This window comes from Camellia sinensis, chromosome 6 (genome assembly GCF_055761805.1).
Source record: "Camellia sinensis isolate YWXY chromosome 6, ASM5576180v1, whole genome shotgun sequence".
Classification (NCBI taxonomy): domain Eukaryota; kingdom Viridiplantae; phylum Streptophyta; class Magnoliopsida; order Ericales; family Theaceae; genus Camellia; species Camellia sinensis.
Window position 1 is genome coordinate 139217467 of NC_138966.1, and position 23933 is coordinate 139241399.

At 36.5% G+C, this 23933-nt stretch overlaps 1 protein-coding gene and 1 pseudogene across 4 annotated transcripts in view; one reads left to right on the forward strand and one right to left on the reverse strand.

Moving 5' to 3' along the window:
• LOC145793626 (2-alkenal reductase (NADP(+)-dependent)-like) overlaps positions 1-23933 on the forward strand; it is a 103269-nt pseudogene that overhangs the window by 2090 nt on the left and 77246 nt on the right. Inside the window, exon 2 of the transcript XR_014333901.1 lies at positions 11289-11466. The product of XR_014333901.1 is annotated as a 2-alkenal reductase (NADP(+)-dependent)-like (transcript). The remainder of the gene's footprint in view (positions 1-11288; positions 11467-23933) is intronic.
• LOC114278972 (flap endonuclease 1) lies at positions 745-3440 on the reverse strand. 3 transcript variants are annotated; one of them, XM_082874852.1, is made up of 7 exons: positions 3290-3440; positions 2813-2871; positions 2612-2671; positions 2469-2522; positions 2313-2361; positions 2107-2154; positions 745-944 (listed from the first exon to the last, which is right to left on the reverse strand). In XM_082874852.1, the coding sequence occupies exons 2-7, from the start codon at positions 2842-2844 to the stop codon at positions 801-803; spliced, it is 387 nt and encodes a 128-aa protein (XP_082730978.1). In that variant the 5' UTR covers positions 2845-2871; positions 3290-3440; the 3' UTR covers positions 745-800. The 3 variants fall into 3 exon arrangements, 2 of the variants coding, with proteins under 2 accessions (XP_082730978.1, XP_028076924.2); XM_028221123.2 differs by lacking the exon at positions 745-944 and having other exon boundaries at positions 1115-2154; XR_014333140.1 differs by lacking the exons at positions 745-944; positions 2469-2522 and having other exon boundaries at positions 2104-2416.

Below are 23933 nucleotides of genomic sequence, written 5' to 3' on the forward strand. Positions count from 1 at the left end.
CACGTTCGTGGCCTATACGTCGTCACAAAAAGTACCTGGTGACGAAAAACAGTTTCGCCACCTATTTTTGATTTTTGGCGGCGAAGTGTTTCGTCTTCGAATGTTGAATTTTTCGTCCTCTATAACATCAATTTCGTCGCCAAAACTAAATAATATTTTATTTTAATTGTTTTTCGCGACGAAATATTTCATCACCAAGTATATTTTAGTGACGAAAGTTTTCCTCACCAACGATATGGATTAAGGTGACAAAAAAATTCATCACTAAAATGAGCAGAAAAAAAAATTCTTCAATGACAAAAAAGATTTTGTCACCAAATATTTCAATTTAGCGACGAAATATTTAACGAATGTGACGAAATTATTTGTTTGGTATTGTATCATTAGTGACAAAATTATTCGTCATGTTTTTTGAAAACTAATAGCGACATGTTTTATTTCGTCACTAATAAAAATTAAAAATTTTGAAAATGGGGATACTATTTTCTTCTGAAATTTTTTCTTTTCAGTAACGATTCTCTGTGCATTTCAATAACCTCTTCAATAAAATATCTATTACAAATCAATACAGAAATCTGTTCATTTTCATAAACATCACAATCGAATTTCAGCACTATCCACAAAAATACAAGATGAACTGTATGCGGATTATAAACATGTCTCCTAATATCCACAAAAAACGTCTATTAATATCTACAAAAATATAATATCAACCGCATGCGGATTACCAAACAAATCTCCTAATATCCAACAAAAAACATGTCTACTAATATCAACAAAAATAAAATATCAAGGGCAGATTACCCAACATGCCCTGTAATACCAACAAAAATAGAAAATTTACAACGCAACCAAAATACATGTAAGGTAATATGAACAAAAACACAAAATGAGCTACCATCTGCCCTCCAAATTACCAAACATGTCCATATCAAATCTCGAATTTGCAAAAAAATGAAACACACACAAAAAAAAAAAAAAAAGAAGAAAGAATGCAAGTTAGCTACATCTAGTGCTTTGCTGATGTTTAGAACTTGTTTATACACTATGGAGAGGTGAGAGTATATCTATAACTTGATTATTGAGTGTTAGCTACTCATTAAACATGGTTATACAAAAGCCCTTATGCACCCTGGAACATGGTTCCTGTGAAGGGAATAGAAATTATGATGTCTTGGTGATGCAGGACAACTTTGAATACTCAAAATATAGCAGCATCATGAACAGCTTATGATGGAAAGCATGACATTATGAATAAAAGCGTGTAGATTTATTGGTTTAAATGATACAAAGAAATTTGTAGGGTTCGGTTGTGGGTAAAGAAGAACCAAATTAGGCTTGAATTTCAAACTTTCAGATTGCAAGATTTTCTGAGTACTTGTAGTTTAAAGCAATGGCCAAACTTTTGGTTTTGTAGTTAAATTGATGGCCAGAAGGTAGGGAAAGAGGTTTGGGTTTATTAGGGTCTCAATAGGGGAGGATTTTGGGGTTGGATTTTGGGTTGTTCAACCTAAAAATCCTTGGAAATTACCCATGGTATGGTTGCACAAGGCATCAAACAAAGCATCAAAAGCTTCAAATAAATTCTCATTATAGGCAGCCTTAATCCCAATTTTCGTAATTTGTCTATCTTCAGTTCGGTATCAAAAACCAAAATCCTATTATCTTCTAACCAATTGTTCGATGGCAAAAGAGTTAAATTCTAGGTTTGAAGCTTTATCTCAAGACCATGAAGGAACAAAGAAGGCTTTAACCCCTAATCATCAAATATGACCAGAACACTAGACCAAATAACTATCATACATACACCACCATGGTTGAAGGTTCCCACATAAATGAAGGGCATCTACCTATATCCCTGACAAGTTTCTCAAAATAGAAAGGAGAAGCTCAAATTTTGCAGTTGACTATAAAAGTATCCACCAAACAAAAGACAAATGTGCTAATACTCTTCAATGTCCCAATCTTTAAAATGCTCTTGACAATAATGACAAGATTACTAAGTAATATGATGTTGGGGGCCTTAATAATGAACAAACTATAGAAGCTGATTAAAAAAAAAAAAACATTGCAAATGGTGGAAGGGAGGACTCTGCAAAAACCCACCTTTACTGTTCGTTTACTGAATTTCTCAATCTGTTCCTTATTGCCAGTCTACAATGAAAATGGAAGCACATTGCATGACATTTTTCATGTAAAAATAAAGCGAAAAACAGGTTACAGCAAAATGAAAATAGAAAGGGGAAAAGGGAAATAATAGAAAAGACAGTTAATGCTATAATGGAATGTTTTACATGGAATATTCATTTTACCACTAAGGCCTTGTTCAAGTCCTCAGTAGCATCTGCTCTTTTTGAGTGTCTGTACGAAAGAGTACACCATTTGAAAATCATAGTAATCAAACATTTGTGGTCTTCTCCACACGTCCAAAAGAAGTAACCAAAAAAAAAAAACCATCAAAAATATACCGTTTCGCAAGCTCTTGTTTTTTCAAATGGGGAGGCTTTCCATAAAAAACATATCTGAGACAGGGTTGAAGTAATTTAGCAAATAACAAACTTTACCAAAAAAGAATGAGCAAAATATAGGAGAGGTAAATGAATGAAATTACACTGGCTTCAATCCAGCTTCAAGAAGCCTAATTGTCCGAGCGAACATCCCTTGCAAATGACTACAACACAGAATCACAATAATGATAGGTTAAATCATAGATAAAAACCTTACAAATATGAAATAATCAAACTTTTTATCTATTAGAAGAATTTACAGGAACTCCAATAAGAAATGATTTGGTTCAAAACTGAGGCTATACCTAGTTACTTCACCAGACACATTGGTAAGCATTTCAGTCCCATTCCGACCCACAACAATCTACATCATAGACAAGCACCAATTGAACTAAACATACCAGTATGTGCACATAAATGAAAAAAAGGGATAAATTACACCAGTAATCACTATAACTTAATATATAAAAAATTAAAGCATCAATTGCCGATCTATTGATAATCCAGCAGGCACATCATTGTTTGTACCTAAGAGAAATCCAATTCAAAACAGGTTTCCATTAGGTTTTTTTTTTTTTTTTTTTTTTTTCGGTTTCCAATTGGAACATCGAATTTGTATACAGAGCATTATATGTATACAGAGCATATACAGAGCATTATACAGAGCATATTTTATATGTATATAGAGCATATTTCATATGTATACAGAGCATATACATCAAACAAATACATTAGAGGGAGCATCGAGAGAGAGAGAGAGAGAGAGAGAGAGAGAGACTAACAACGGTGGTGATCTCCGATCGGCACAGCAACGGCGGTGAGGAAATGAGGGGCTAACGATCGGCAGCAAGGGTAAGAGAAACCAACGGCGGCGGTGAGAGCTGTCGGCGGTGGGTTGATGCAATGGTAGCAGCGGCGGTGAGGGAAATAGTTTTGAACCGAGTATAACGTGTGTGTGTGAGAGAAATAGGTTTGAACCGAGAAATTATTGTGCGTGTTTAAGGCGCCAAATTTTTTTTATTTTCCCCCTAAAATATTTAGTGACTAAATTATTTATTGGTGACAAAATTATTTCTTCACCAAAGATAAAAATATTGGCCACAAAAATCGTTTTGTCACTAAATGATATTAAAATATTAAAAATTATTGGTGACAAAAATATATTCAGCATTAATAATTTTATAATTGGTGACCAATTTTTTCGTCACCAAAAGTCTCAAAATTTTGGCACCTCCGGGAAAATATTTGGTGACAAAAAAAATATAAATAATGACAAAAAATAATTTCGTCACCTAATTTTTTTATTATGATTTAGATTGGTGACGAAATTTTATTTTTGTCTCCAAAAATGGTACATTTGGAGACGAAATATGATTTTCGTCATTAAAAGATATGTATTTCGTGACAAAAAAAAAAATTTCGTCATTAGTTTTCGTCTCTAAAGACTATTTTTGTTGTAGTTGTGTGGTTTACTCTCCTAACGTTTAGAAATAACCACATAACCTCACATGATTTGTGGACCAAAATACACACTAATATCTATTAATAGAACATATGAATTGACCTTTTTGCCTTGTCTTCTTCCTCTCTTTAGTAAGACCTCATCTTCATCACCATGACCAGCCACCCTTCTTCAGTAAGACCTCGTCTTCTTCCTCAACATGACCAGCCACCCTTTTCCCTCCCTCACAGACCATCGTCGTTGCTTCCTCTGCCATCCTTGACCATCACTGTCGTCTCCTCTCCAATCCCCGACTATCACCGTGCCTCGTCTCCTATCTCCAACCATTGCTGCCACCCCATCTCCCATCCCAGTCGTCTCTTCTTCCATCCCCAACCTTCATCATTTTTTTTTTTCATTTTTTTCTAGGCCCCATTGATGCTTCCTTACTATATATATATATATATATATATATAATATTCTGTGAAGACAGAAAATTTGACAAAAAACACACCACGAATTCCAAAACAAAGCACTCTAATATATATTTATCAAAAAAAAAAAAAAAAAAAAACAGAACATTCTAATATATATAGAATTACAACATATGAGAAAGGAAATAACAATAGTAAATAATTCCATGATTTCAACAATATCATGTCAAATCAAGCATGAGTTGTTTGCATAATTAATTTGGATTTGCTGGAGAAGGAGAGACTTTAGGCTATAATTCATACTTTCCTTCTCCACAACGTTCTGTGATAATTCTGAGAAAAGGGTTGCCAAGAAAGGAAGTGGAATTGAAGACTGAAAATTGTCTGGTGTAGGGTATCGAACTGTTGAAATTGTTGTGGGAGAAGTTATATATATATATATATATATATATATAAATAGTGAAGGATTTATTGTTGTTATGGTAATGGTGAAAAAATTAATTATTATTAAGGATTTGCGAACTGATGAGGCAGAGCTGTGCAAATGCAGGAGGAGTAGAAGAATAAGAACTGGTGAGAGGATGTGCTAATGGTCGATGAAGAAAGGTGTAGAGAGAGAAACAATAGAAAAATGGAAGAAATGGCATTTTTTGTAAATTTGAAGATATAGAGAGGATATTTTCATCTTTAAAATTAACCTACTCTCTCCAGGGTGTGTGACTCTGACCTTTTGTCATCTTTGATGGAAAAATTAGTAGTGCATTTTAGTCTACAAAACATGTGGGAGTTATGTGGTTATTTTCAAACGTTAGGCAATAAACGACACATGCCCAAACTAAAAGTGGTAAAGTGAAGTTTGCCCTTAGAATTTTGCAAGGGCTTTTAAGATGGGCTTTTTGAAATGTTTTTTTTTTTTTTTTAAGACTACGTATCAAACTAATTGTTCCAACTAGTGTAGTCAACATCTCCTAAGTGTCAGGTTTTTCCAATGTTGTATCATGGTTAAATCGAGGGCACAATTTTCTTTTTATTAAATCAACTTGTATGCTTGGCCTTCCTCTTATCCTTTTTGTTCCCTCAACCTCAATTTAGATACAATATTTAGGAATTTGTGTGGTCTTTTGAGAAATCACAAGCTTGAATGAGTGACTTTTCTTTTTTTGATTGCAAGTGACTTCTCTTGTTAATTTTTTTGGGCAGCCTATAAATGGAGGTGGAGTGGCTAGAGTTTTGGATTTTGGACATCCAAACTTAAGAAAGATGACTTAGCTTGGGGAAGAACTGGATGGGAAGAGAATAGCGTCATTACAAAGCCAGAGAGCGTATTTAAAATTCAAAATATAGATGTGCCACTTTCTTATTATACAGGATTCCTTGGTAAGTTTGTTTAATTTGTTTGCTTCAATTACTGCAAGCACAATAAGTGATTCCCATACATATCTTCTTCTTTTTTTTTTTAAATTACAAGAATAATTTTATTCTTGCACAAATTACTGCTTGAGGAGGTTATCAGGACATGGAAGGTTAAAGAAGCTTTCTTCGTTTTACTTATTTTTATCTGACTTTGAGGGGCCCAACAATTATACTAAATGAAATCACCAAGCGGATCATTTAATATATTACAAGAACAATCATTCTGAGAACTATCTTGACACTTGAAGGAACAAATGAGCTTGCAGTAGTGCTTCGTTAGGTCCAATATTGAAGAGTGGGTTAGTTGTAACTACACCTGATAAATTTATGGATCCTGTTGGTGTCTTAAAATTGAAATTTGCAATGTGGCATTGGCAGATTCTCTCTCTCTCTCTCTCTCTCTCTCTCTCTCTCTCTCTCTCTCTCTCACACACACACACACACACACACACAAAAGAGTATAGATTTTTTTTTTGATACATAAAACTCCCTTTATATTTCACTATGTTTTAATGAATAGCTTCCTTTCTTATTTTTGGACTGGCAGTTTCCACTAATTCGCTACAACAAAATGTACCTTTGGCGACCAAAATTGGCGACTAAAAAAAATTTAGTCGCCAAAAGTCATTGATTTGGCGACCAAAAATTTTTTTAGCCAGCAAAAGTACAATATTTAGCTACTAATTTTTTTTAGTCAGGGTATATTAATTATTGGCGACTACAAAAAAATTTAGTCGCTAAAAATACTAGAATTGGCGACAAAAAATTTATTTTAGTCGCCATATGTTGAGTTTTGGCTACTAAAAACGATTTAGTCGCCAAATGTAAAATAAAAAATTATTTGTTATCTTTGGCGACCAAAAGTTTGGTCACCAAAAACATATTTTTAGCGACAAAAAATATTTTAGTCGCTATATAGTGAGTTTTGGCAACTAAAATCATTTGGTCGCCGAACGAAAAATAAAAAATTATTTTTTATGTTTTGGCGACCAAAAGTTTGGTCTCCAAAAACATACTTTCAATGACAAAAAAATTTAATCGCCAAAAAGCTAAAATATTTGGCGGGAAACCTTTCAAATTCTGGAGGGTTAAATAAAATAAATTAATTGGCGACTAAAAATTTTAGTCGCTAACGGTGTAATATATATATATATATATATATATATTTGGTTTCCAAACCAAACAAACCAACGCCTCTCTGTCTGTCTCTCTCTAGCGTCCGTCTCCCTCTCTGGTGCCTGTTCTGGAGCTCTCGGCTACTATTGCTGTGGCCACGACCTTCTTCTTTGTCCTATCTCTCTCCTTCTCCTCCTCTTTCTTGTTCTTGCCCCTCTCCCGCAGCCTTAACCACCGCCGGAGCCGTCGTGTCTGGAAGAGAAATGATCTCGCTGACAGCAGAGGATGTAAGATGGGTGAACGATTAGATCGAGTCCAAAAACATCATATGCACGACAATGTCCTCCGTAAGGGCATTAACCCTCGCTCTCGCGCTCAACAGCTCCAAGATCTTATTCAGTCAGTAAACTCTCTCTCTCTCTCTTTCAATTTGTGTATGTATGTATTGGATTTTTGGAAATCTACACTTGTCAAGCTCTTCATTGAAAAGAAATGGAGAAGTTAGGTTTTGGATTTTTAGAGATATGTTATATTATGGCCTATAGATTTTAGGTTTTGGATTCTGATTTGGTCTACATTCTAATTTCAATGTTTTGGACTTCTATTTGTGTTTCTTAATCAAATATTGAATCTAATTGCGTTAACTTCTCCAGTCTTTTTTGAAAATTCTGCATACATACTAGTGAATATTTGTGAATGTGTGCCCTGTTCTGGTTCAAGATTGACAAGTTATGGACTTTTAAAGCATCTCCATCACCCACGGAAGCTCCATCAAGATTAAATGTGTGCCCTTGTTATGGCCTTTTCTTGATCATTTTTAGGTCAGGTTTATTTTTTTAGACATTTATGTTTTAATTGTGTTTGTTCTTTAGTTTTTATGCATCTTAAGTGCTAATACAAATTATGTAGTTTTAGATTATTTAATGCAGATGCATTTATTGTACCCCAATTATCCTTGCCACCTTAGTTTCTTGTAGAAGATCTATATCTACATTCACCAGCCTAGCGATGAAAGAAATCTTTATTATTTGACATATTTTTAAAGCCCTGATAAAATATTGCAACCCCACCAAGATGAAGGACTTTAATGGTTTAGTTTGTAATCAGCTGGAACAGGGTGTTGAAGATGAAAAATTCATAGAATTTAAGTTTCATCTAGGTTATGTATAATTAATGCAATGTTCTATTTGTTGAATATTTACCACAGCCTGAACAATTGAATAAGATATTTGAGCTATGCAAATCTCCAGATGAGATTATTTGGCCTGGGGTTTCCAAGATTCCCTGGTATAACAAGTTCAAGCCAACAAGGCCGATGAAGAGGCGAGTGAGGGAGGTTTTTACACAGTAAGTATACAAATTGAAGTTGTTAGTTAGACTTGGATTTTTTGGTGTCCATTTTAGTGCAAGAAGTTTGATATCCATAATTCTTATATTGCTTTGCAATTTTGACCGTCATGCACTGGATTTACTAGAGAAAATGCTAACCCTTGATTGACCTCAGGTACACATAAATCTCAGGCTTAGTGAACTTGTTATTATAGACTATCAGACACTTCATAGCCACAGCATTTTTATTTAGGTGTGCCAGTGAACACAATTATGCGATAATGTGATGTACCAAAATTTGTTAGTTTGTTTTAGGTCTAGCAACAGGGTGTGGAAGGATTTTAGTTTGTCCATAAATTTCAGACTAAAATGATTAGTTTATTGACAAACTAAATGATGATTTTTTTACTTCATTAGTTTGGAGAAACTGACACTACAATGTCAATAAAATGACTTACTTTATTAGTTTGGAAAATGACAATATAAATCTGAGTTTTGACTTATTGCAAAAAGGGTGTGGAGAAAATGCTAACCCTTTATTAGTTGTTATAGGTCTACCAAAATTCAATCTTTTAAAAAATAAAACCGAGATCCATTTTTTGACTGACTTTGTGATTAAGTACACTAAATATATATTTCATTAAATTAAATGGAACATAATGATTTTGGATGCTTTTCATGCCCTAATTGTTTATTCAGAAAATAAATAAAAAATTTACATGTAAACAAATAAAATAAAAATTGAATTAAAAGTTTAGATCTTGTTGGGTAAGCAACCATGTATCCAAGGTATTGGGTATTTATAGTGCTCCATAAAATAGGATTTAAAACCTTAGTTGCAAGAAACTCCTTATTGCTACAACTGGCTAGAGAGTTCTTCTTGACAGAGAAAGGATTAGCTAGTTGCATTGAAATTAAGGCATATCAAACAAAGTTGGGCTTTGGAAGGACTAGGAGGATGATTATTTTTTTGCGAGTATAATTTGGGGAAATGATACATTCCACCGCTTCATTGTAAAATCCTTATGAGCTTATAATTTAATAATTGAGGTGGCTTGCATAATCTGAAAATAGTCTGATTCCAATATCCCATCAAAACACATTCATCCTAAATCATCTAATTAATGACACATTTTTATATACAGTTGAGGATCATGATGGTTTCATCTTTGTGTCTTCAGGGATTGTTGATTTTTGGTAGCTTTTGGTGACTGCATTTTGCATTTCTGTTTCCAAAAACTCGATTAGAAAGGCCATGAACTTATGAGCACAGATGATTAGATTTGGTGCAGTTCTATGTATATATTTTTCATTTTTGTTCTACAACTTTCAATTCCTTGAATTTTTTTTTTTTTTTCCCTTTTCCCTTTTCCTTTTTCCATTTCACGCAAAGAATATTTGCAAAGGATGCCCTTGGTGCTAAATATTTTTGGACTGACCCCATACCTTGCGATCCTAGAAGGTATGTCTCACATCTTTCTTCGTTGCTATGCTGCATGAATTTTACTTACTGATTCATTGTACTAAGGAAAAGATTTGGTAATAATCATATACCTTCAACGGGACTTGGAAAATTCAGTCATAGTGTGCCAAACCTTCTGCATTTCATATGTTTACACCTCCAATTGAAGTTTCCTGAAGCCTCTCTATTAATATTTTGACTGATCTTCGCTTGTCAAATAAAGGTGTCTCAGTTTTGTTTATCTTAAATTAATCTTTCCTGTTCTTTGATTGCATAGTTTGCCTAAATATGAATCATTGCATGAGTTCCAGACAAGAAAAAAAGGCAACAACAACGACAAAACGAAGAGATGGCAAAGAGACAGAAATTGCAGCACCTACAACAACATGCTCGTCTGATTGCTTGCTTTTGCTTAATGATAGAGAAGGGAATGCTGGATTTGTAGTTTTTGAGTTTGTGGATTATTCTTTGCATCCTTATCCAGTTGTGTGGCTTAGGAACACAAGTTTTCTGATGAGAGCAACATCTTGTGAATGAAAGTGGTTCAGATTTGGACACTAAGGGTGTTGCAACCATTGTTTTCTTAGCTAGCTGTCATTTTAATCTTTTGATAAATGGCTTTACAATGTAGGCCAATTTGCAGAAGTTCACCTAGATTTGGGATAAGGTTAGTTGAGATCTGGGGTGGAATCTAACCCAAAACTTGATTATAAATGTTCTGAGTTTGTCTCATTGTGTTGATTTATGGCTTGACAGAAAAAAAAAAAAATTGTGGATAATTTGTTCTGTATACAAATTATATTTATTTAGATATTGTTTGGAATAAATCCCACCCAAGCAATGGAACTGTCATCCCACCCAAGCTTGTAATTTTGTAATTCTTTATTTAAATACAACTGTCATGTTAGTAGCTAAAAATAAAAAAAAAAAAAGGAAAAAAAACTTTTGGCTACTAAATATTTAGTAGCTAAAAATAAAAATAAAATGGAGAAAAATTTTTGGCTACTAAATATTTAGTAGCTAAAAATAAAAATAAAATAGAGAAAAACTTTTGGCTACTAAATATTTAGTAGCTAAAATACAAGTAGACTTTAGGTGACTAAGAATTGAGTAGTTAAAAAAATAATAATAATAAAATAAGATGAAAAAAATACCCTTTGGCGACTAAAAATATTAGCTGCCATTTATAGAACTTTTGGCGACTAAAATATTTTTTAGTCACCAATACTTTCCTCGACAACCTTCCTGCGACAAATGCGGTGACCAAAATATTTAGTCAGGAAAATATTTTGGCGACTAAAAACCTTTTGGCGACTAAAAATTTAGTCGCCAAAAGTACAATTTCTTGTAGTGAAACCAGCCACTTGAAACCACCAATTGGCAAAAGTTAAAACAAGGTTCCTTAGTCAACTCAAAGGCCAAGATTGTGTATATATATTTATAAGTAAAGGCCAAGATTGTTTGTGTTAGCTCCAGTATTTAGGATTTTTGTGGTTTTCTGATAAATCATAGGTTTGTATGAGTGACTTTTCTTGTTTTCTTATTGCTAGTGACTTTTCCTATTGATGTTTTAAGCAAATTTGCAGCCTATAACTGGATATGGAGTGGTTAGAGTTTTGGATTCTGGACATCCAAACTTTAAGAAAGGTGACTTGGTTTGGTGAATGAGTGGATGGGAAGAATATAGTGTCATTAAAGACCCACAGAGCGTATTTAAAATTCAAAATGTAGATGCGCCTCTTTCTTATTATACAGGAATCCTTCGTAAGTTTGTTTAATTTGTTTGTTTCAACTACTGGAAGCGTAATACGTAGTTTTCTTATATTTTTCTTAGTTACAAGAATCATTTTATTCTTTGTGCAACATCACCGCTTGAGGAGGTTAGCAGACATGAAGCTGAAAAGCCTTCTTCATTTCACTAATTTTTGTCTAACTGTAAGAAGGTCAACAATTATACTTAATGAGATCACCAAGGGGATCATTTGGGCTAGGCATTGGTATTATGAGAACGTTCATTCTGAGAATTGACTGCTTGACATTTGAAGGAGCAGAATGAGCTTCCACTAACTTTTACTAGCATATTAGTTTGGAATTATGAAGTGATAATATGTGCTCTCTCTCTCTCTCTCTCTCATATTTGAAATTTTTTCTCTATAATGACATAACGGGCCATTAATTGCACTAGCCTTAGCTACAATATGTTGGCTTCTTTGGGAAGCTTCTTTATGTCCAATTTTGAAGATTAAAGTAACTTGTAACTAGACATGCTAAATTTATGGATCCTGCTGATGTCTGAAGAATGAAATTTGAGTCAAAATTTGATGGGTCGTTAAACACACCAAATATAAAACTAAACTACATCAAATTCTTTTAGAATAATGGCAAGTCCAGGTATCGATCCACAGGGACAATTGTGAAATTAAACTAATTTAATTGTTAAATTCCGAAATTAATTTTGATGAAAAGATTTATTGTTCATAACCTAATTTAATAACAAATAAATTAAACTAAGGAATGAAATTATCAATAATAAATGAAATTGGATTTATTGATTTGGGGAAAAACCTAGGGTAAAGAGTCCACCACTAGTCACGTAAAAAAGGTTGAAATCAGTTATGCTATGGTTTGAACAGATTAATGCTTCGCAACTGCAAGCTCAAAGCATTTAACAAGAAGATCATCACATTCAATGCACAAGCACGAACCATCTCAAGTAGTACGAATCGTTCACTCTAAACTAAGGTAGTGACACGACTCGTCCATTGTAGTGTGGTTCGTCTCATACCTTGAATGTGAAAGAAAAAGAAAACTCTTGTATGGAAGACATTCAACAATCACAGAAAGCCGAATACTTGAAGAAATAATGAAAATTATATATAAGAAACTTCTAAAACACCATACAAATTTTCAAACCTTTACATAATTGAAAATCAAAAAGAAAAACTAATTACATGACTAGGGTTTCATCAAAACCCTAGAAAATGAGACTAGCCACTCATGGAGGAGTGAAAGGAGGTAGATGGAGAAGAAGCCACCATGGGAGACATGCTTGAAGCTTCAAGTTTCTTTCTTTCCCAAACCTTAGCCTCTCTCTTTTGCAAAAACAAGTTCGGAACCCTAATACAGCCTTTTTCTTCTCTATTCATACTTCTGCTCTCTTCCCAAACAGGTTTAAAACTTCGGGCACATTTTCCCAAAAAAGTCAACGCACGTGCATGAAAGTCAACGCATGTGTGAACAAAGTCAATGCACGTGCTGTAAAGTCAACTCTCTCCAAATTCTGTCTTTTTGCCCATTTTATGCTCTGACTAGGTACAACCTGATTGACATTCAATACACATAAAGTATATAGTTTGACAAGCAAGTGGAGTTGAGAGATCCTAATTAACGGCCTCAATAATGTACAATTCAGCCTTAATTACATCCCCCAACTTACAACTTGCTAGTCCTCAAGCAAGTAACAAAAATAAAATTAAATTAAACAAAATCTAACTATTTCCTCTTTCGTGGGAAAACGATTGCATTTAGTATATGCAACAAGCCTTTAAACCACAAGGTTGCCCTAAGTGGACGAGTAAAGTCTCGTGAGGGTTTCCAGAAATGATACCCACAAACATTAAGATATTCATATATACTTAACAACAATTGACCACACTACTCCACCTAACAATCAACTTATGTGCCACTGCAGTGTGATATTGAGACATAATGAGTCATTAAAGGCACAGTGGACAAGCATGAAGGAACCTATTGAGTCAAAACCACAATTCGGTTAATACAAAAGTAAAGTCTCCTGTACTTGTGCATGGTAGTAGACAAATCACGAGTACCCTCGGTGTAAAGTGCAATCTCCATATTAGTTAACTGTCCACTATAATAGCCCAATATAACTCATAATAACACCCAAAATATATAGAAAAACTAATTGTTGCAACCAAGATTCTCAAAAGTTGTTGGTTTTTTTCTTTGATGACTGTGCAATGTCTTGATCCATTAAGCTTTCTAATCAACCCATGTAGCAAGCATTGGGCCAATGACTCACAAACCATATGGTTTTACCAGATCTAAAGACACCCCTACGGGCTTAATAACTCAAGTTAAAAAGTCTACGAATCCGAACAAGTCATTCTTCTTATTTCTCCTTAACTGTGAAATGTTCAAGTCCCTTAAGCTTTCTTATTTACGCATGTAGCAAGTATTGGGCCAATGACTCCCAAACCAGACAGTTTTAGGGCATTAGGTGTAGAGACACCTATACGGGCTTAATAACTCGAGTTAAAAAGGCTACGAACCCAAACAAGTCAAGTTTTTTATTTTTTTATTTTTTTTATAAAGAATCTTGGCTCGTCATTTATTCTTTTCCACAACTCTAGCTATTATCAATGATGTACACCGCTATGATAGTGTGTTCATGTGAATTAAGGCATACTCATGACAAGTGTACTAATACCACAAACACAAACAACTCTCCTCGTGCAAACATCGCATGCAAGTATCTACCCAATAAACCCTTTTCATACAAGTCTACTATGCTCTCCAATTAACATATGCAAATATCATCACCGTACTAGCAAAAAGTCACATAAAGTGAAGTAATGCAATCAAGTGAAACAGGTATAAGCATGAATCATGTGCCAAATAGAAATGCACAAAAGAAAATATAACCCTCATCCCCCAACTTGAATATGACATTGTCCTCAATGGAAAAGTAAAGAGAAATGAGAGAATATTACCAGAAATTGTAAGTGCACATCCAGGTAGGCAGAGAGTAACAGATACACACTTCACACATTTTGTTTTCTGTTTTTTTTTTTTTTTTTTTTTTTTTTTGAAAAGAAGAAAGAACTAAAAAGAAAAATAAAAATAAAAATAAAAGAGACAAAGCAATATACATGCGGGTACTACGGAGAATCCAGTGGCGGTGGGAAATGCTGGGCAAACAAGACATTCATCAAAGATCACGTCTCAAAGGCCTCATCCTGAACCTGTTGGCCGAGCTGATCGAAACGCTACTGGATTTCGAGCAGGCGGGCGTGTAGTTAGTCAAAGGCCGCTTGAGAATAGTCTCGATGCGCCTAAATTTCCGTGTGCAACGCCATGAGACTCTGGTGGTGATCACAAAGAGTGTTGTGGACCTGATCCACAAAGTGCTGAAGCTGTAGGTACTCCTTGCGAGTCATGTAGAATGGGTCCCCTTGGGGACGCATAGGGGGAACATGATGAGGTGGGTGGTCATGTACGGGGTCCTGCACCTCATCAATCGGGGCACCAACTTGCTGCGGGATGAGAGATATGCTATGCTGCCATTCCCGCTGGCCGAAAGCCAGATACGCTCTATCAATCTCCTCATCTGAAGCAATGGGTAGGTCGTTCAGCTCAAAGACAAGTGTCAACAAATTAGCAAATGGTAGTGGCCAAGTTAGGTTCTTCATAGGGTCAGGCCGAACGACCTCTCGTTGAAATTTCTGCACATGCATCCAGATGATATGCTCAAGCTAGACCTGATAGCCATGCTGATAACCATGTAAAACCCGAACAAACTCCAAACGGCGCTCAGCTCTATGCCCAAGTGGAAGGGCATTTTTATGGACCACGGAATCAATGAATAGCAAGCGGCTAGGTAGCTTGCTCCGCCGCAAGCATGTGAAACTGGGGTCACCGTGGGCCCCCGGGAAGTATTGCTGGATGAGGCTATGTATGGGTTGTCGATCCTCAACTTCCGGGAAGGGCTGATATTCTGGCATGGCGAAAAACCCCAACGCGTCAGTAGTCATGGATTCGGTGATGCTGACGAGATGGCCATCAATGGTGGACAGCAGCTCGGGCTCGGTGAGTGACTCACGTAGGTTCTAGTAGAAGAGTCGTACCAGACGAGGATAAGTAGGCGCTGTCACGGTGCAAATGCCCAACTGTTGCTGGAGTTGGAGCTGCTCAACGGCCCAAGAGGTGGCCAGGTCACGTCGAAAATATGAAATGTTGAACTGCGTGAGCTTGTGAAGAGGGCGTGAAGCCCACTCCAGCCGTGGCAAGTCACCCGGTGGTGGTGACGGTGGCAGTGGTGGCGCCGAAGAGGTGGAACCTCTGGCCTTTTTGGAGGCCCGAACAGATACACGTCGACTCATATCCTGTACACACCAAAAGCAAATAGACACAAACCCATGGAACCAATCATGAGAATAAAGTAAAATATGAAAGCACAAGTTTGCCCACCAATAAACCACATGCAATTCTCAGTTTAAATATATATAAACTAAAAGAAATAAACTAAATACTGACTAAATAATTAAAGACCAAATAACTAATGACTAAAAAATTAAACTAATAGAACTAAACTATTTAAACAACCTAAACTATCAAGTAGAAAATGAAAGAAGAAAATAAAATAACGGAAACTAAAATAAAATAAACTATAAATGAAACTATAGAATAAAATAAACTATAAAATAAACTAAACTAAAGAATAAAACAAACTAAGCTAAACCCTTGTCTTTTTTTCTTTTCTTTTCTTTTTTTTATATTTAACTAATGACTGAATAATTAAACTAACAGAACTAAAGTATTTAAATAACCTAAACTAGTAACGAAGTAATTAATAAAATGAAAAAAAAGAAAAAAGAAACGACTAAATAAATAAAATAAAATATAATAGAATACTAAACATATTTTTTTTTATTTTATTATTATTTTTTTAAAAAATTTTTTTGGTGTACGTGGCCGCACGTGTACCGGAGATGGCCGCACGGCGGCGGTCGTCTTTTCCATGCGATTTTTTTATTTTTTTAAGATGAACCATAGATGAACAACACCAAAAATTTGTGCATATCCACTCCTATACCCACAAATCTACACAAAAAGGTAATTTACCTTGAAAAAGTGGAGAAAGAGAGAAGAACAAAGGAGATTCACCAGAAAAAATGGTAGTCGCCGGAGATTCGTCGGACAGAGAGAAAATAGTGATGCCGGTGGTGAGATGATGATGGTGAGGAAGAAGAAAGAACAAGAAAAGGGAAGAAAAAGAAAGAAGAAGATGGTGACGGTGGGTTTGTGGGGTTATGAGAGAGAGAGAGAGAGAGAGAGAGAGAGAGAGAGAGAGAGATGAGAGGTAGAGAGAGAGACAAATCTGAGGGAGTGATGGCGCGAAAGTGGGTTAGGTGTTGATGAGGACAAAATTTTGTCTTGTTTTGTGTTTTATTTTTTATTTTTTTTATTTTTTTTATTTTTTATAATGAAAATAGAAAGTAAAAATAAATAAATAATAATATATATATAAAAAAAATACGATTGTTTTTTTTATTATTTTATATGTTAATAAAAATAATTGTATATTTTTGTATTTATTTTTAAAATTTATTTATTTAAAATTTATGTATTATTTTGAAATAAGTAAATAAATTAAAAATAATAAAAATAGAAGAAAACAAAACAAAACAAATTTGTTTCTTTTTTTTTTTTTAAAGAATCGCCGCACGTGCGGTGGGTATTCCCGCACGTGCGGACATACACACGCACGTCCCCGCGCACCTGCTTTTAAAGCAGTGTGCAAAATTCAACTTCACAATTTTTCGCATGTGCAAGGTCCAGGCCGCACGTGCGGCAATTTTTCTCTTTCGCGTTTTTTTTTTTTTTTTTTTTTTTTTTTTTTGAAAAACAATGCTCCGCATGTGCGGGGGTCAAGCTGTACGTGCAGCTTGGTTTATGCACACCCTCCTCCGCACTTGCTTTTTAAAGCAGTGTGCAATTGTTGGATTTGGAATTGCGCCGCACGTGCATGGATTGTGTTGCACGTGCGGAATATATATACATATATTTTTTTTCAACTGACCAAAAACAACAATTAACAAATACAACATTTTTTTTTAGTATAACTATATATAAATAAATATATATATATATATATATATATATATATCTACATTTATAAGAGATTAAAGAAAATAAAATAAAAACCAAGTACAGTCCAAAGTATACTTAACCATTTCTGCCTTCAATTGACATCCGAAATAAATATAACACTTTAGAAAATATCGAAATGCCTAACAAGGGTATAATCTTCACACGAAAAACACGGGTACTACTTTTCTCCCTAATTGTGTTTGTAACTTTCCCTATTCTCCAACAGGGTGACAGACTAGGTTGATTCAGTATCCAGAATCGAGGCGCATGAAGCTACCTCAACCTATGGGGCTGCCATACATAGTTCAAGCCGGGGTAGTTTTGAAGCAATCTCCAACCCCTGGGTATTTAAACCAGACTCTAGTCTTGAAAATTCCAAACCTTTGTGTTCTAGGCTTTGCTATTCGAACTCTAGTTTCCACCGTCTCAGTTGGTCTCCTAGGAACTCACTACAAACACGGTTAGGTGGCTATATTAGACCGTCAGATGCCATTCGGGCACGGCTAACTCCAAAGGAATTACACCTTTAGAGGATTTAAAGTCTCCTAGACGCAAATAAAGCACAGCAAGAATAAAGAAAAATAGAATAGAATAGAAGGGAAGGGAAATAGAACAAGAAACCATTCTATCAATCATAGTAAAAAGGGTCCATCAAAGTAATGGACTCAATCATATCCCCATTCCCAATCCCCTCTGTAACGCCCTAAAATTTAACCCATTATATATATATCATTGACATGCATTATTTAAAGAAAACACTTTAATAATTCATTATAATATTCATCAGAGTCTTACTAAACAAAAGCATTACATGTAACATCAAATTAAATGCCCTACAGGCTTACATCTTTCCAAGCCAACACTTGGACACAAAAGTATGAGTTCTAACTCAATTACAAATAAAGCCCTAGGCTTGAGTGTTTACATGTCCTAACAAATAAAAGCAAAACAACTGAAAATAGTCTTCAGAATCCAAGTCCTTCCAAGCTAAGTCCTTGGAGGTAGCTTATCACCTGAACCTGAAAATGATGTTCCCATAAAGGGTGAGCCACAGCCCAGTAGAAATATACTAAACCACATATAAGCAATGAATAAAGCAATAGCATTCAACAGATGGTTAACCAAGATAATCAATTACTTCCTTTAAAAGTCTCATGACACTATTGTCTAAGACACGTTTTACTGGCCAACTTTATCAATATGGCTCAGAACCTGGCCAAACCTACAACAGTGAATCATATATATATATCATATTCACATTCTTCCAATGTCAACAAATAAATGAGACTCAAGCTCAAATCAAAACACTTCATACTTCCAGATTGATACACATTTTAGTGCTGTATCAATAAAAACACTTCTATATAAATAAGCACACATAAAACTGATGCTAATGGAGTCCATCCCCTATCTCCTCCCAAACAAAATCCAGTTTAGAGGTCCATCCCCTATCTTCCCCTAAACCGTGGAATACATCCCCTATCTCCTTCCACACAAAACAATGTATGTAAACACATAACATATACAACACACAATCAATACACATAATGTCTGTATTAATTCAACAGTCAAAATTTATGACTTAATCAATGATTAGTTTCAGTTATCCCTAATCCACATGCAGTGTCTACAACAATCACAGCTATCCTCCACCGATAGCCCAAAACAGTTATTTCTAGACTGAAAATAAATATATCAACAATTCAATGGGTGAGTGATTTAGATTATCCAACTACACCTCTTAATCAATGAATTCCTCAATTCCATGAATTTAACCATATTTCCCCAATTTCCTTTAATTAATTATACAAATTAACTTATTAATACCCCTAGGGTTTTTCCCCAAAATTACCAAAGTATCCCCAACATATCAAAATACCAAAACTTAGAACACAACTTATAGAATGGAGTAGGAAATCCCTACCTCGAAGAAATAGCCCCAAAAGAGAAGATGGAGATGAAGACCCAAACTTCAAAGTGCTCCAAACTACCAACAATTCAGATTAAAACGAAGCCCTTGACTCACACACTCTTTTTAATGAAGGATCTAGGGTAGAAACACACCCTAAGTGGATCAAATCTAAGAGAGAAGGTGAGTAGGGAGAGAGAGAAGTCGGACCTTAGGGTTTGGAATCTAAAAAGAGGATGAGAAACTGATCAAAACCCGCTGCTGTCTAATTAAACTGGACAGGCTCGCTCGAGCGAAGAATTGGTCGCTCAAGCGACCAGACACAAGAAATACTCGCTCGAGCAAAGAAAAGCTCGCTCGAGCCAAGAATGCAAAGCTACAGGTCCATACCAGACGCAAACTCTCGCTCGAGTGATCAAACCCTGGCTCGAGCGAAGAACCAAAAACAATAGCTCGCTCGAGCGACCAACTCCTCGCTCGAGCGAAGATCCAAAGTTCTGGACAGCAACACTTGGTTTCTAAACCCAACCAACCTGAAACAAACCTGCCCAACACATCCTATAACTCCAAATGTGAAGATAAGGGACAACAACAACAATTATACAATGACAGAATCTACGGAACTTAAGTCCGGATACAATAATCAAATGGGAAAAGACTGGGGTCGCTATACCCTCTATATATGGCTTCAGTCTTTCACCATTCACTTTGAAAGTGTGGCCAGTCTTTGGATCTTGCACCTTAACGGCGCCATGAGTAAACGCCTCAACAACCACAAAGAGACCATCCCATCTTGATCATAGCTTACCCAGAAAGAGTCTCAATTTTGAGTTAAAAAGCCACACTTTTTGACCAGGTTCAAAGGATTTTCTATTAATGTGCTTATCATGGAATTCTTTAGTCCGAGCTTTAAAAACTCTCGAACTCTCATATGCATTATTCTGGATTTCCTCCAGCTCATTGAGTTGTAATTTCCGGTTGAGCCCTGTCGCGGCCATATCGAAGTTAAACTTCTTTATGGCCCACAATGATCGGTGCTCAAGTTCAACCGGGAGATGGCAAGCTTTGCCAAACACCGCTCTATATGGTGACATCCCAATGGGTGTCTTATAAGCAGTGCGGTAAGCCCATAATGCATCAATTAACCGTTGTGACCAATCTTTCCTATCTGGCCTCACCGTTTTCTCTATTATGTGCTTTACCTCCCTATTTGAGACTTCTACTTGGCCACTAGTTTGAGGGTGGTATGGAGTGCCAACTTTATGAGTGATAGAGTATTTCTTGACTACTAACTCAAAGAACCAGTTACAAAAATACGTACCTTGATCGCTTATTATGGCTCCAGGAAACCCAAAACGACTAAAGATGTTTTTATGCAAGAATTTGATTACAACTCTATGGTCGTTTGTTCGGGTAGCTATCGCCTCCACCCACTTAGACACATAATCGATTGCCAAGAAAATATACTCAAACCCGAACGACGACGGGAAAGGTCCCATAAAATCAATCCCCCAAACATCAAATATTTCTACCACAAGAATATGGGACATTGGCATCATGTCACGCCGAGACATCGAACCCATTTGCTGACAACGCAAACAAGTTCTACAAAATTGATAGGCATCTTTAAAAATTGTGGGCCAATAAAACCCGCTCTGTAAAATCTTGGTGGCCGTTTTATGCCCACTAAAATGACCGCCACATGTAGAAGAATGACAAAATGTAAGAATGCTATGCACCTCACTCTCCGACACACACCGTCGGATCACTTGGTCGGAGCAATATTTAAACAACTCCGAATCCTCCCAAAAATAATACTTGACCTGCGAAAAGAATTGGTCTTTGTCTTGCTTAGACCAATTCTGCGGAATTTGCCCAATGGCCAAGTAATTCACAACATGTGCAAACCACGAATGGCTCGCTTGTGACAGCTCAAAGAGTTGTTCGTCCGAAAATGAATCATGCAAAATAAGAGGGTCACTAGTAGACTCAACAAGGATTGGGGAGAGGTGATCCACCACCACATTCTCAGATCCCTTCTTATCTCGGATCTCTAGGTTAAATTCCTGGAGCAACAAAATCCATCTAATTAACCTAGGTTTGGTCTCTTTCTTTGATAGTAAATACCACAAAGCGACATGATCAGTGAAGACTATGACCTTGGAACCTAGGAGATCAGACCGAAATTTGTCTCAGGCAAAGACCACAGCTAGCAACTCTTTCTCGATGGTAGTGTAATTCAATTGTGCATCCGAGAGAGTGTGACTAGCGTAGTATATAGCAAATGGTGCCTTATTGACCCTTTTGCCCAACATAGCCCCGACAGCATAATCGGAGGCATCACATATGATTTCAAAGGGAAGCGACCAATCTGGTGATTTCATGATTGGGGCGGTGGTCAGGGCCATTCTTAGTGTTTCAAATGCCTTCAAGCATGCCACATCAAAGATAAAATGCGCGTCCTTAACAAGTAAACTACACAAAGGATGTGATATTTTACTAAAGTCTTTGATGAACCTACGGTAAAAACCTGCATGCCCTAGGAAAGACCTAATTTGATGCACGGAATTGGGTGGAGGATGGTCTGCAATGAGGTCAACCTTAGCCTTGTCTACCTCTATACCTCGAGGGGACATAATGTGTCCCAACACTATACCCTCTCGAACCATAAAATGGCTCTTTTCCCAACTCAAGATCAGGTTTGCCTCAGTGCATCGTTCCAACACTCTAGTCAAGTTCCTAAGGCATTCCTCAAAAGACGGTTCAAATACCGAAAAATCATCTATGAAAACCTCTAAGAATTTCTCCACCATATCGGAGAAAATGGCCATCATACACCATTAAAAAGTCGCCGGTGCATTACATAGCCCAAAGAGCATGCGCCTGTAAGCAAAAGTGCCAAAAGGGCATGTGAATGTGGTCTTTTCCTGGTTAGCGGGGTACATCGAGACTTGATTATACCCCGAATAGCCATCAAGAAAACAGTAGAAACCCTGCCCCGCTAACTGCTCTAGGATCTGGCCAATGAAAGGTAAGGGAAAATGATCCTTCCTAGTCCAGGAATTCAGTCTCCTATAATCAATGCACACTCGCCACCCAGCGTGGTTCGTGTGGGGACTCTCCTCTCTCATTCTCAACAACAGTGATGCCCGATTTCTTGGGCACCACTTGTGTGGGATTCACCCACTTGCTATCCGAGATGGGGTATATAATACCCGCATCCAACAATTTCAATACCTCCTATTTCACCACCTCTTTCATATTAGGATTAAGTCTCCGTTGCATTTCATGAGAAGGTTTGGTGTCTTTCTCTAGGTGTATATAATACATGCACACGGAGGGATCTATTCCTTTCAAATCAGCCACTGACCACCCTATAGCACTACGATGTGCCACGAGAACAATCATTAATTGACTCTCCTGCTCTGCAGTCAAGTCAGATGCAATGATGACTAAAAATGTATACTTGAGTGTGACCGGGAGTGGCTTCAACTCAAGTGTAGGTGGTGTGACCAAAGATGGTGTGGTAGGCTCTCTCGACAGAGGAGGAAGTGACTCAAACCGGGCTTTCCACGGAGGAAAATCCGGTGTAGAGAAAGCATTAAGCAAGGCATTCACCTTCTCAACCGATCCGTCAATATCAAAATTTTCAAACCCAAAATGAGCTCAACAAGCCTCTAAAGGGTCCTCTACAAGAATGGAGGGCAAAGCCTCCTCCACAATCTCATCCATAACATCCACTAATAAGCACTCCTCTCTCTCATGAGGTTGTTGGGATGCTTGGAAAACATTAAGTTTTACTTGCATGTTACCAAATGAAACTTTCATAACCCCGGAACGACAATTAATGCATGCATTGGCCGTAGCCAAGAAAGGTCGACCTAAGATCACTGGGATTTGTTTCCTAGAACTGGCTACCGGCTCCATATCTAAAACCAAAAAGTCAACATGAAAGTAAAACCTATCGACCTTCACTAGCACATCCTCAATCATGCCACGTGGCACTTTGAGGGACCAGTCAACCAATTGAAGAGTGATAGTAGTGGGCTTCAACTCGCCAAGCCCAAATTCCTCGTACACAGAGTACGGCAACAAATTGACACTAGCCCCTAAATCTAATAAGTCCTTATCAATAAAACGGTCTTCTATGATGCATGCAATGGTTGGGGCACCCGGGTCCTTAAGTTTAGGAGGTGTGTCATTCAACAAGATGGAGCTTACTTGCTCCGTGAGTAGGACCTTTTGGGACACATGTGTCCTAGATTTACGCTTTTGCATACAAAGGTCTTTCAGAAATTTGGCATAGGAGGGTACTTGCTTAATCGCCTCCAACAAGGGGAGGTTGATTTTTACCTATTTAAAGACCTCCATCATTGCCTCCATAGATGCCGCCTTCTTATTAAAAGGGGACAGTGTATCAAGGCATTGG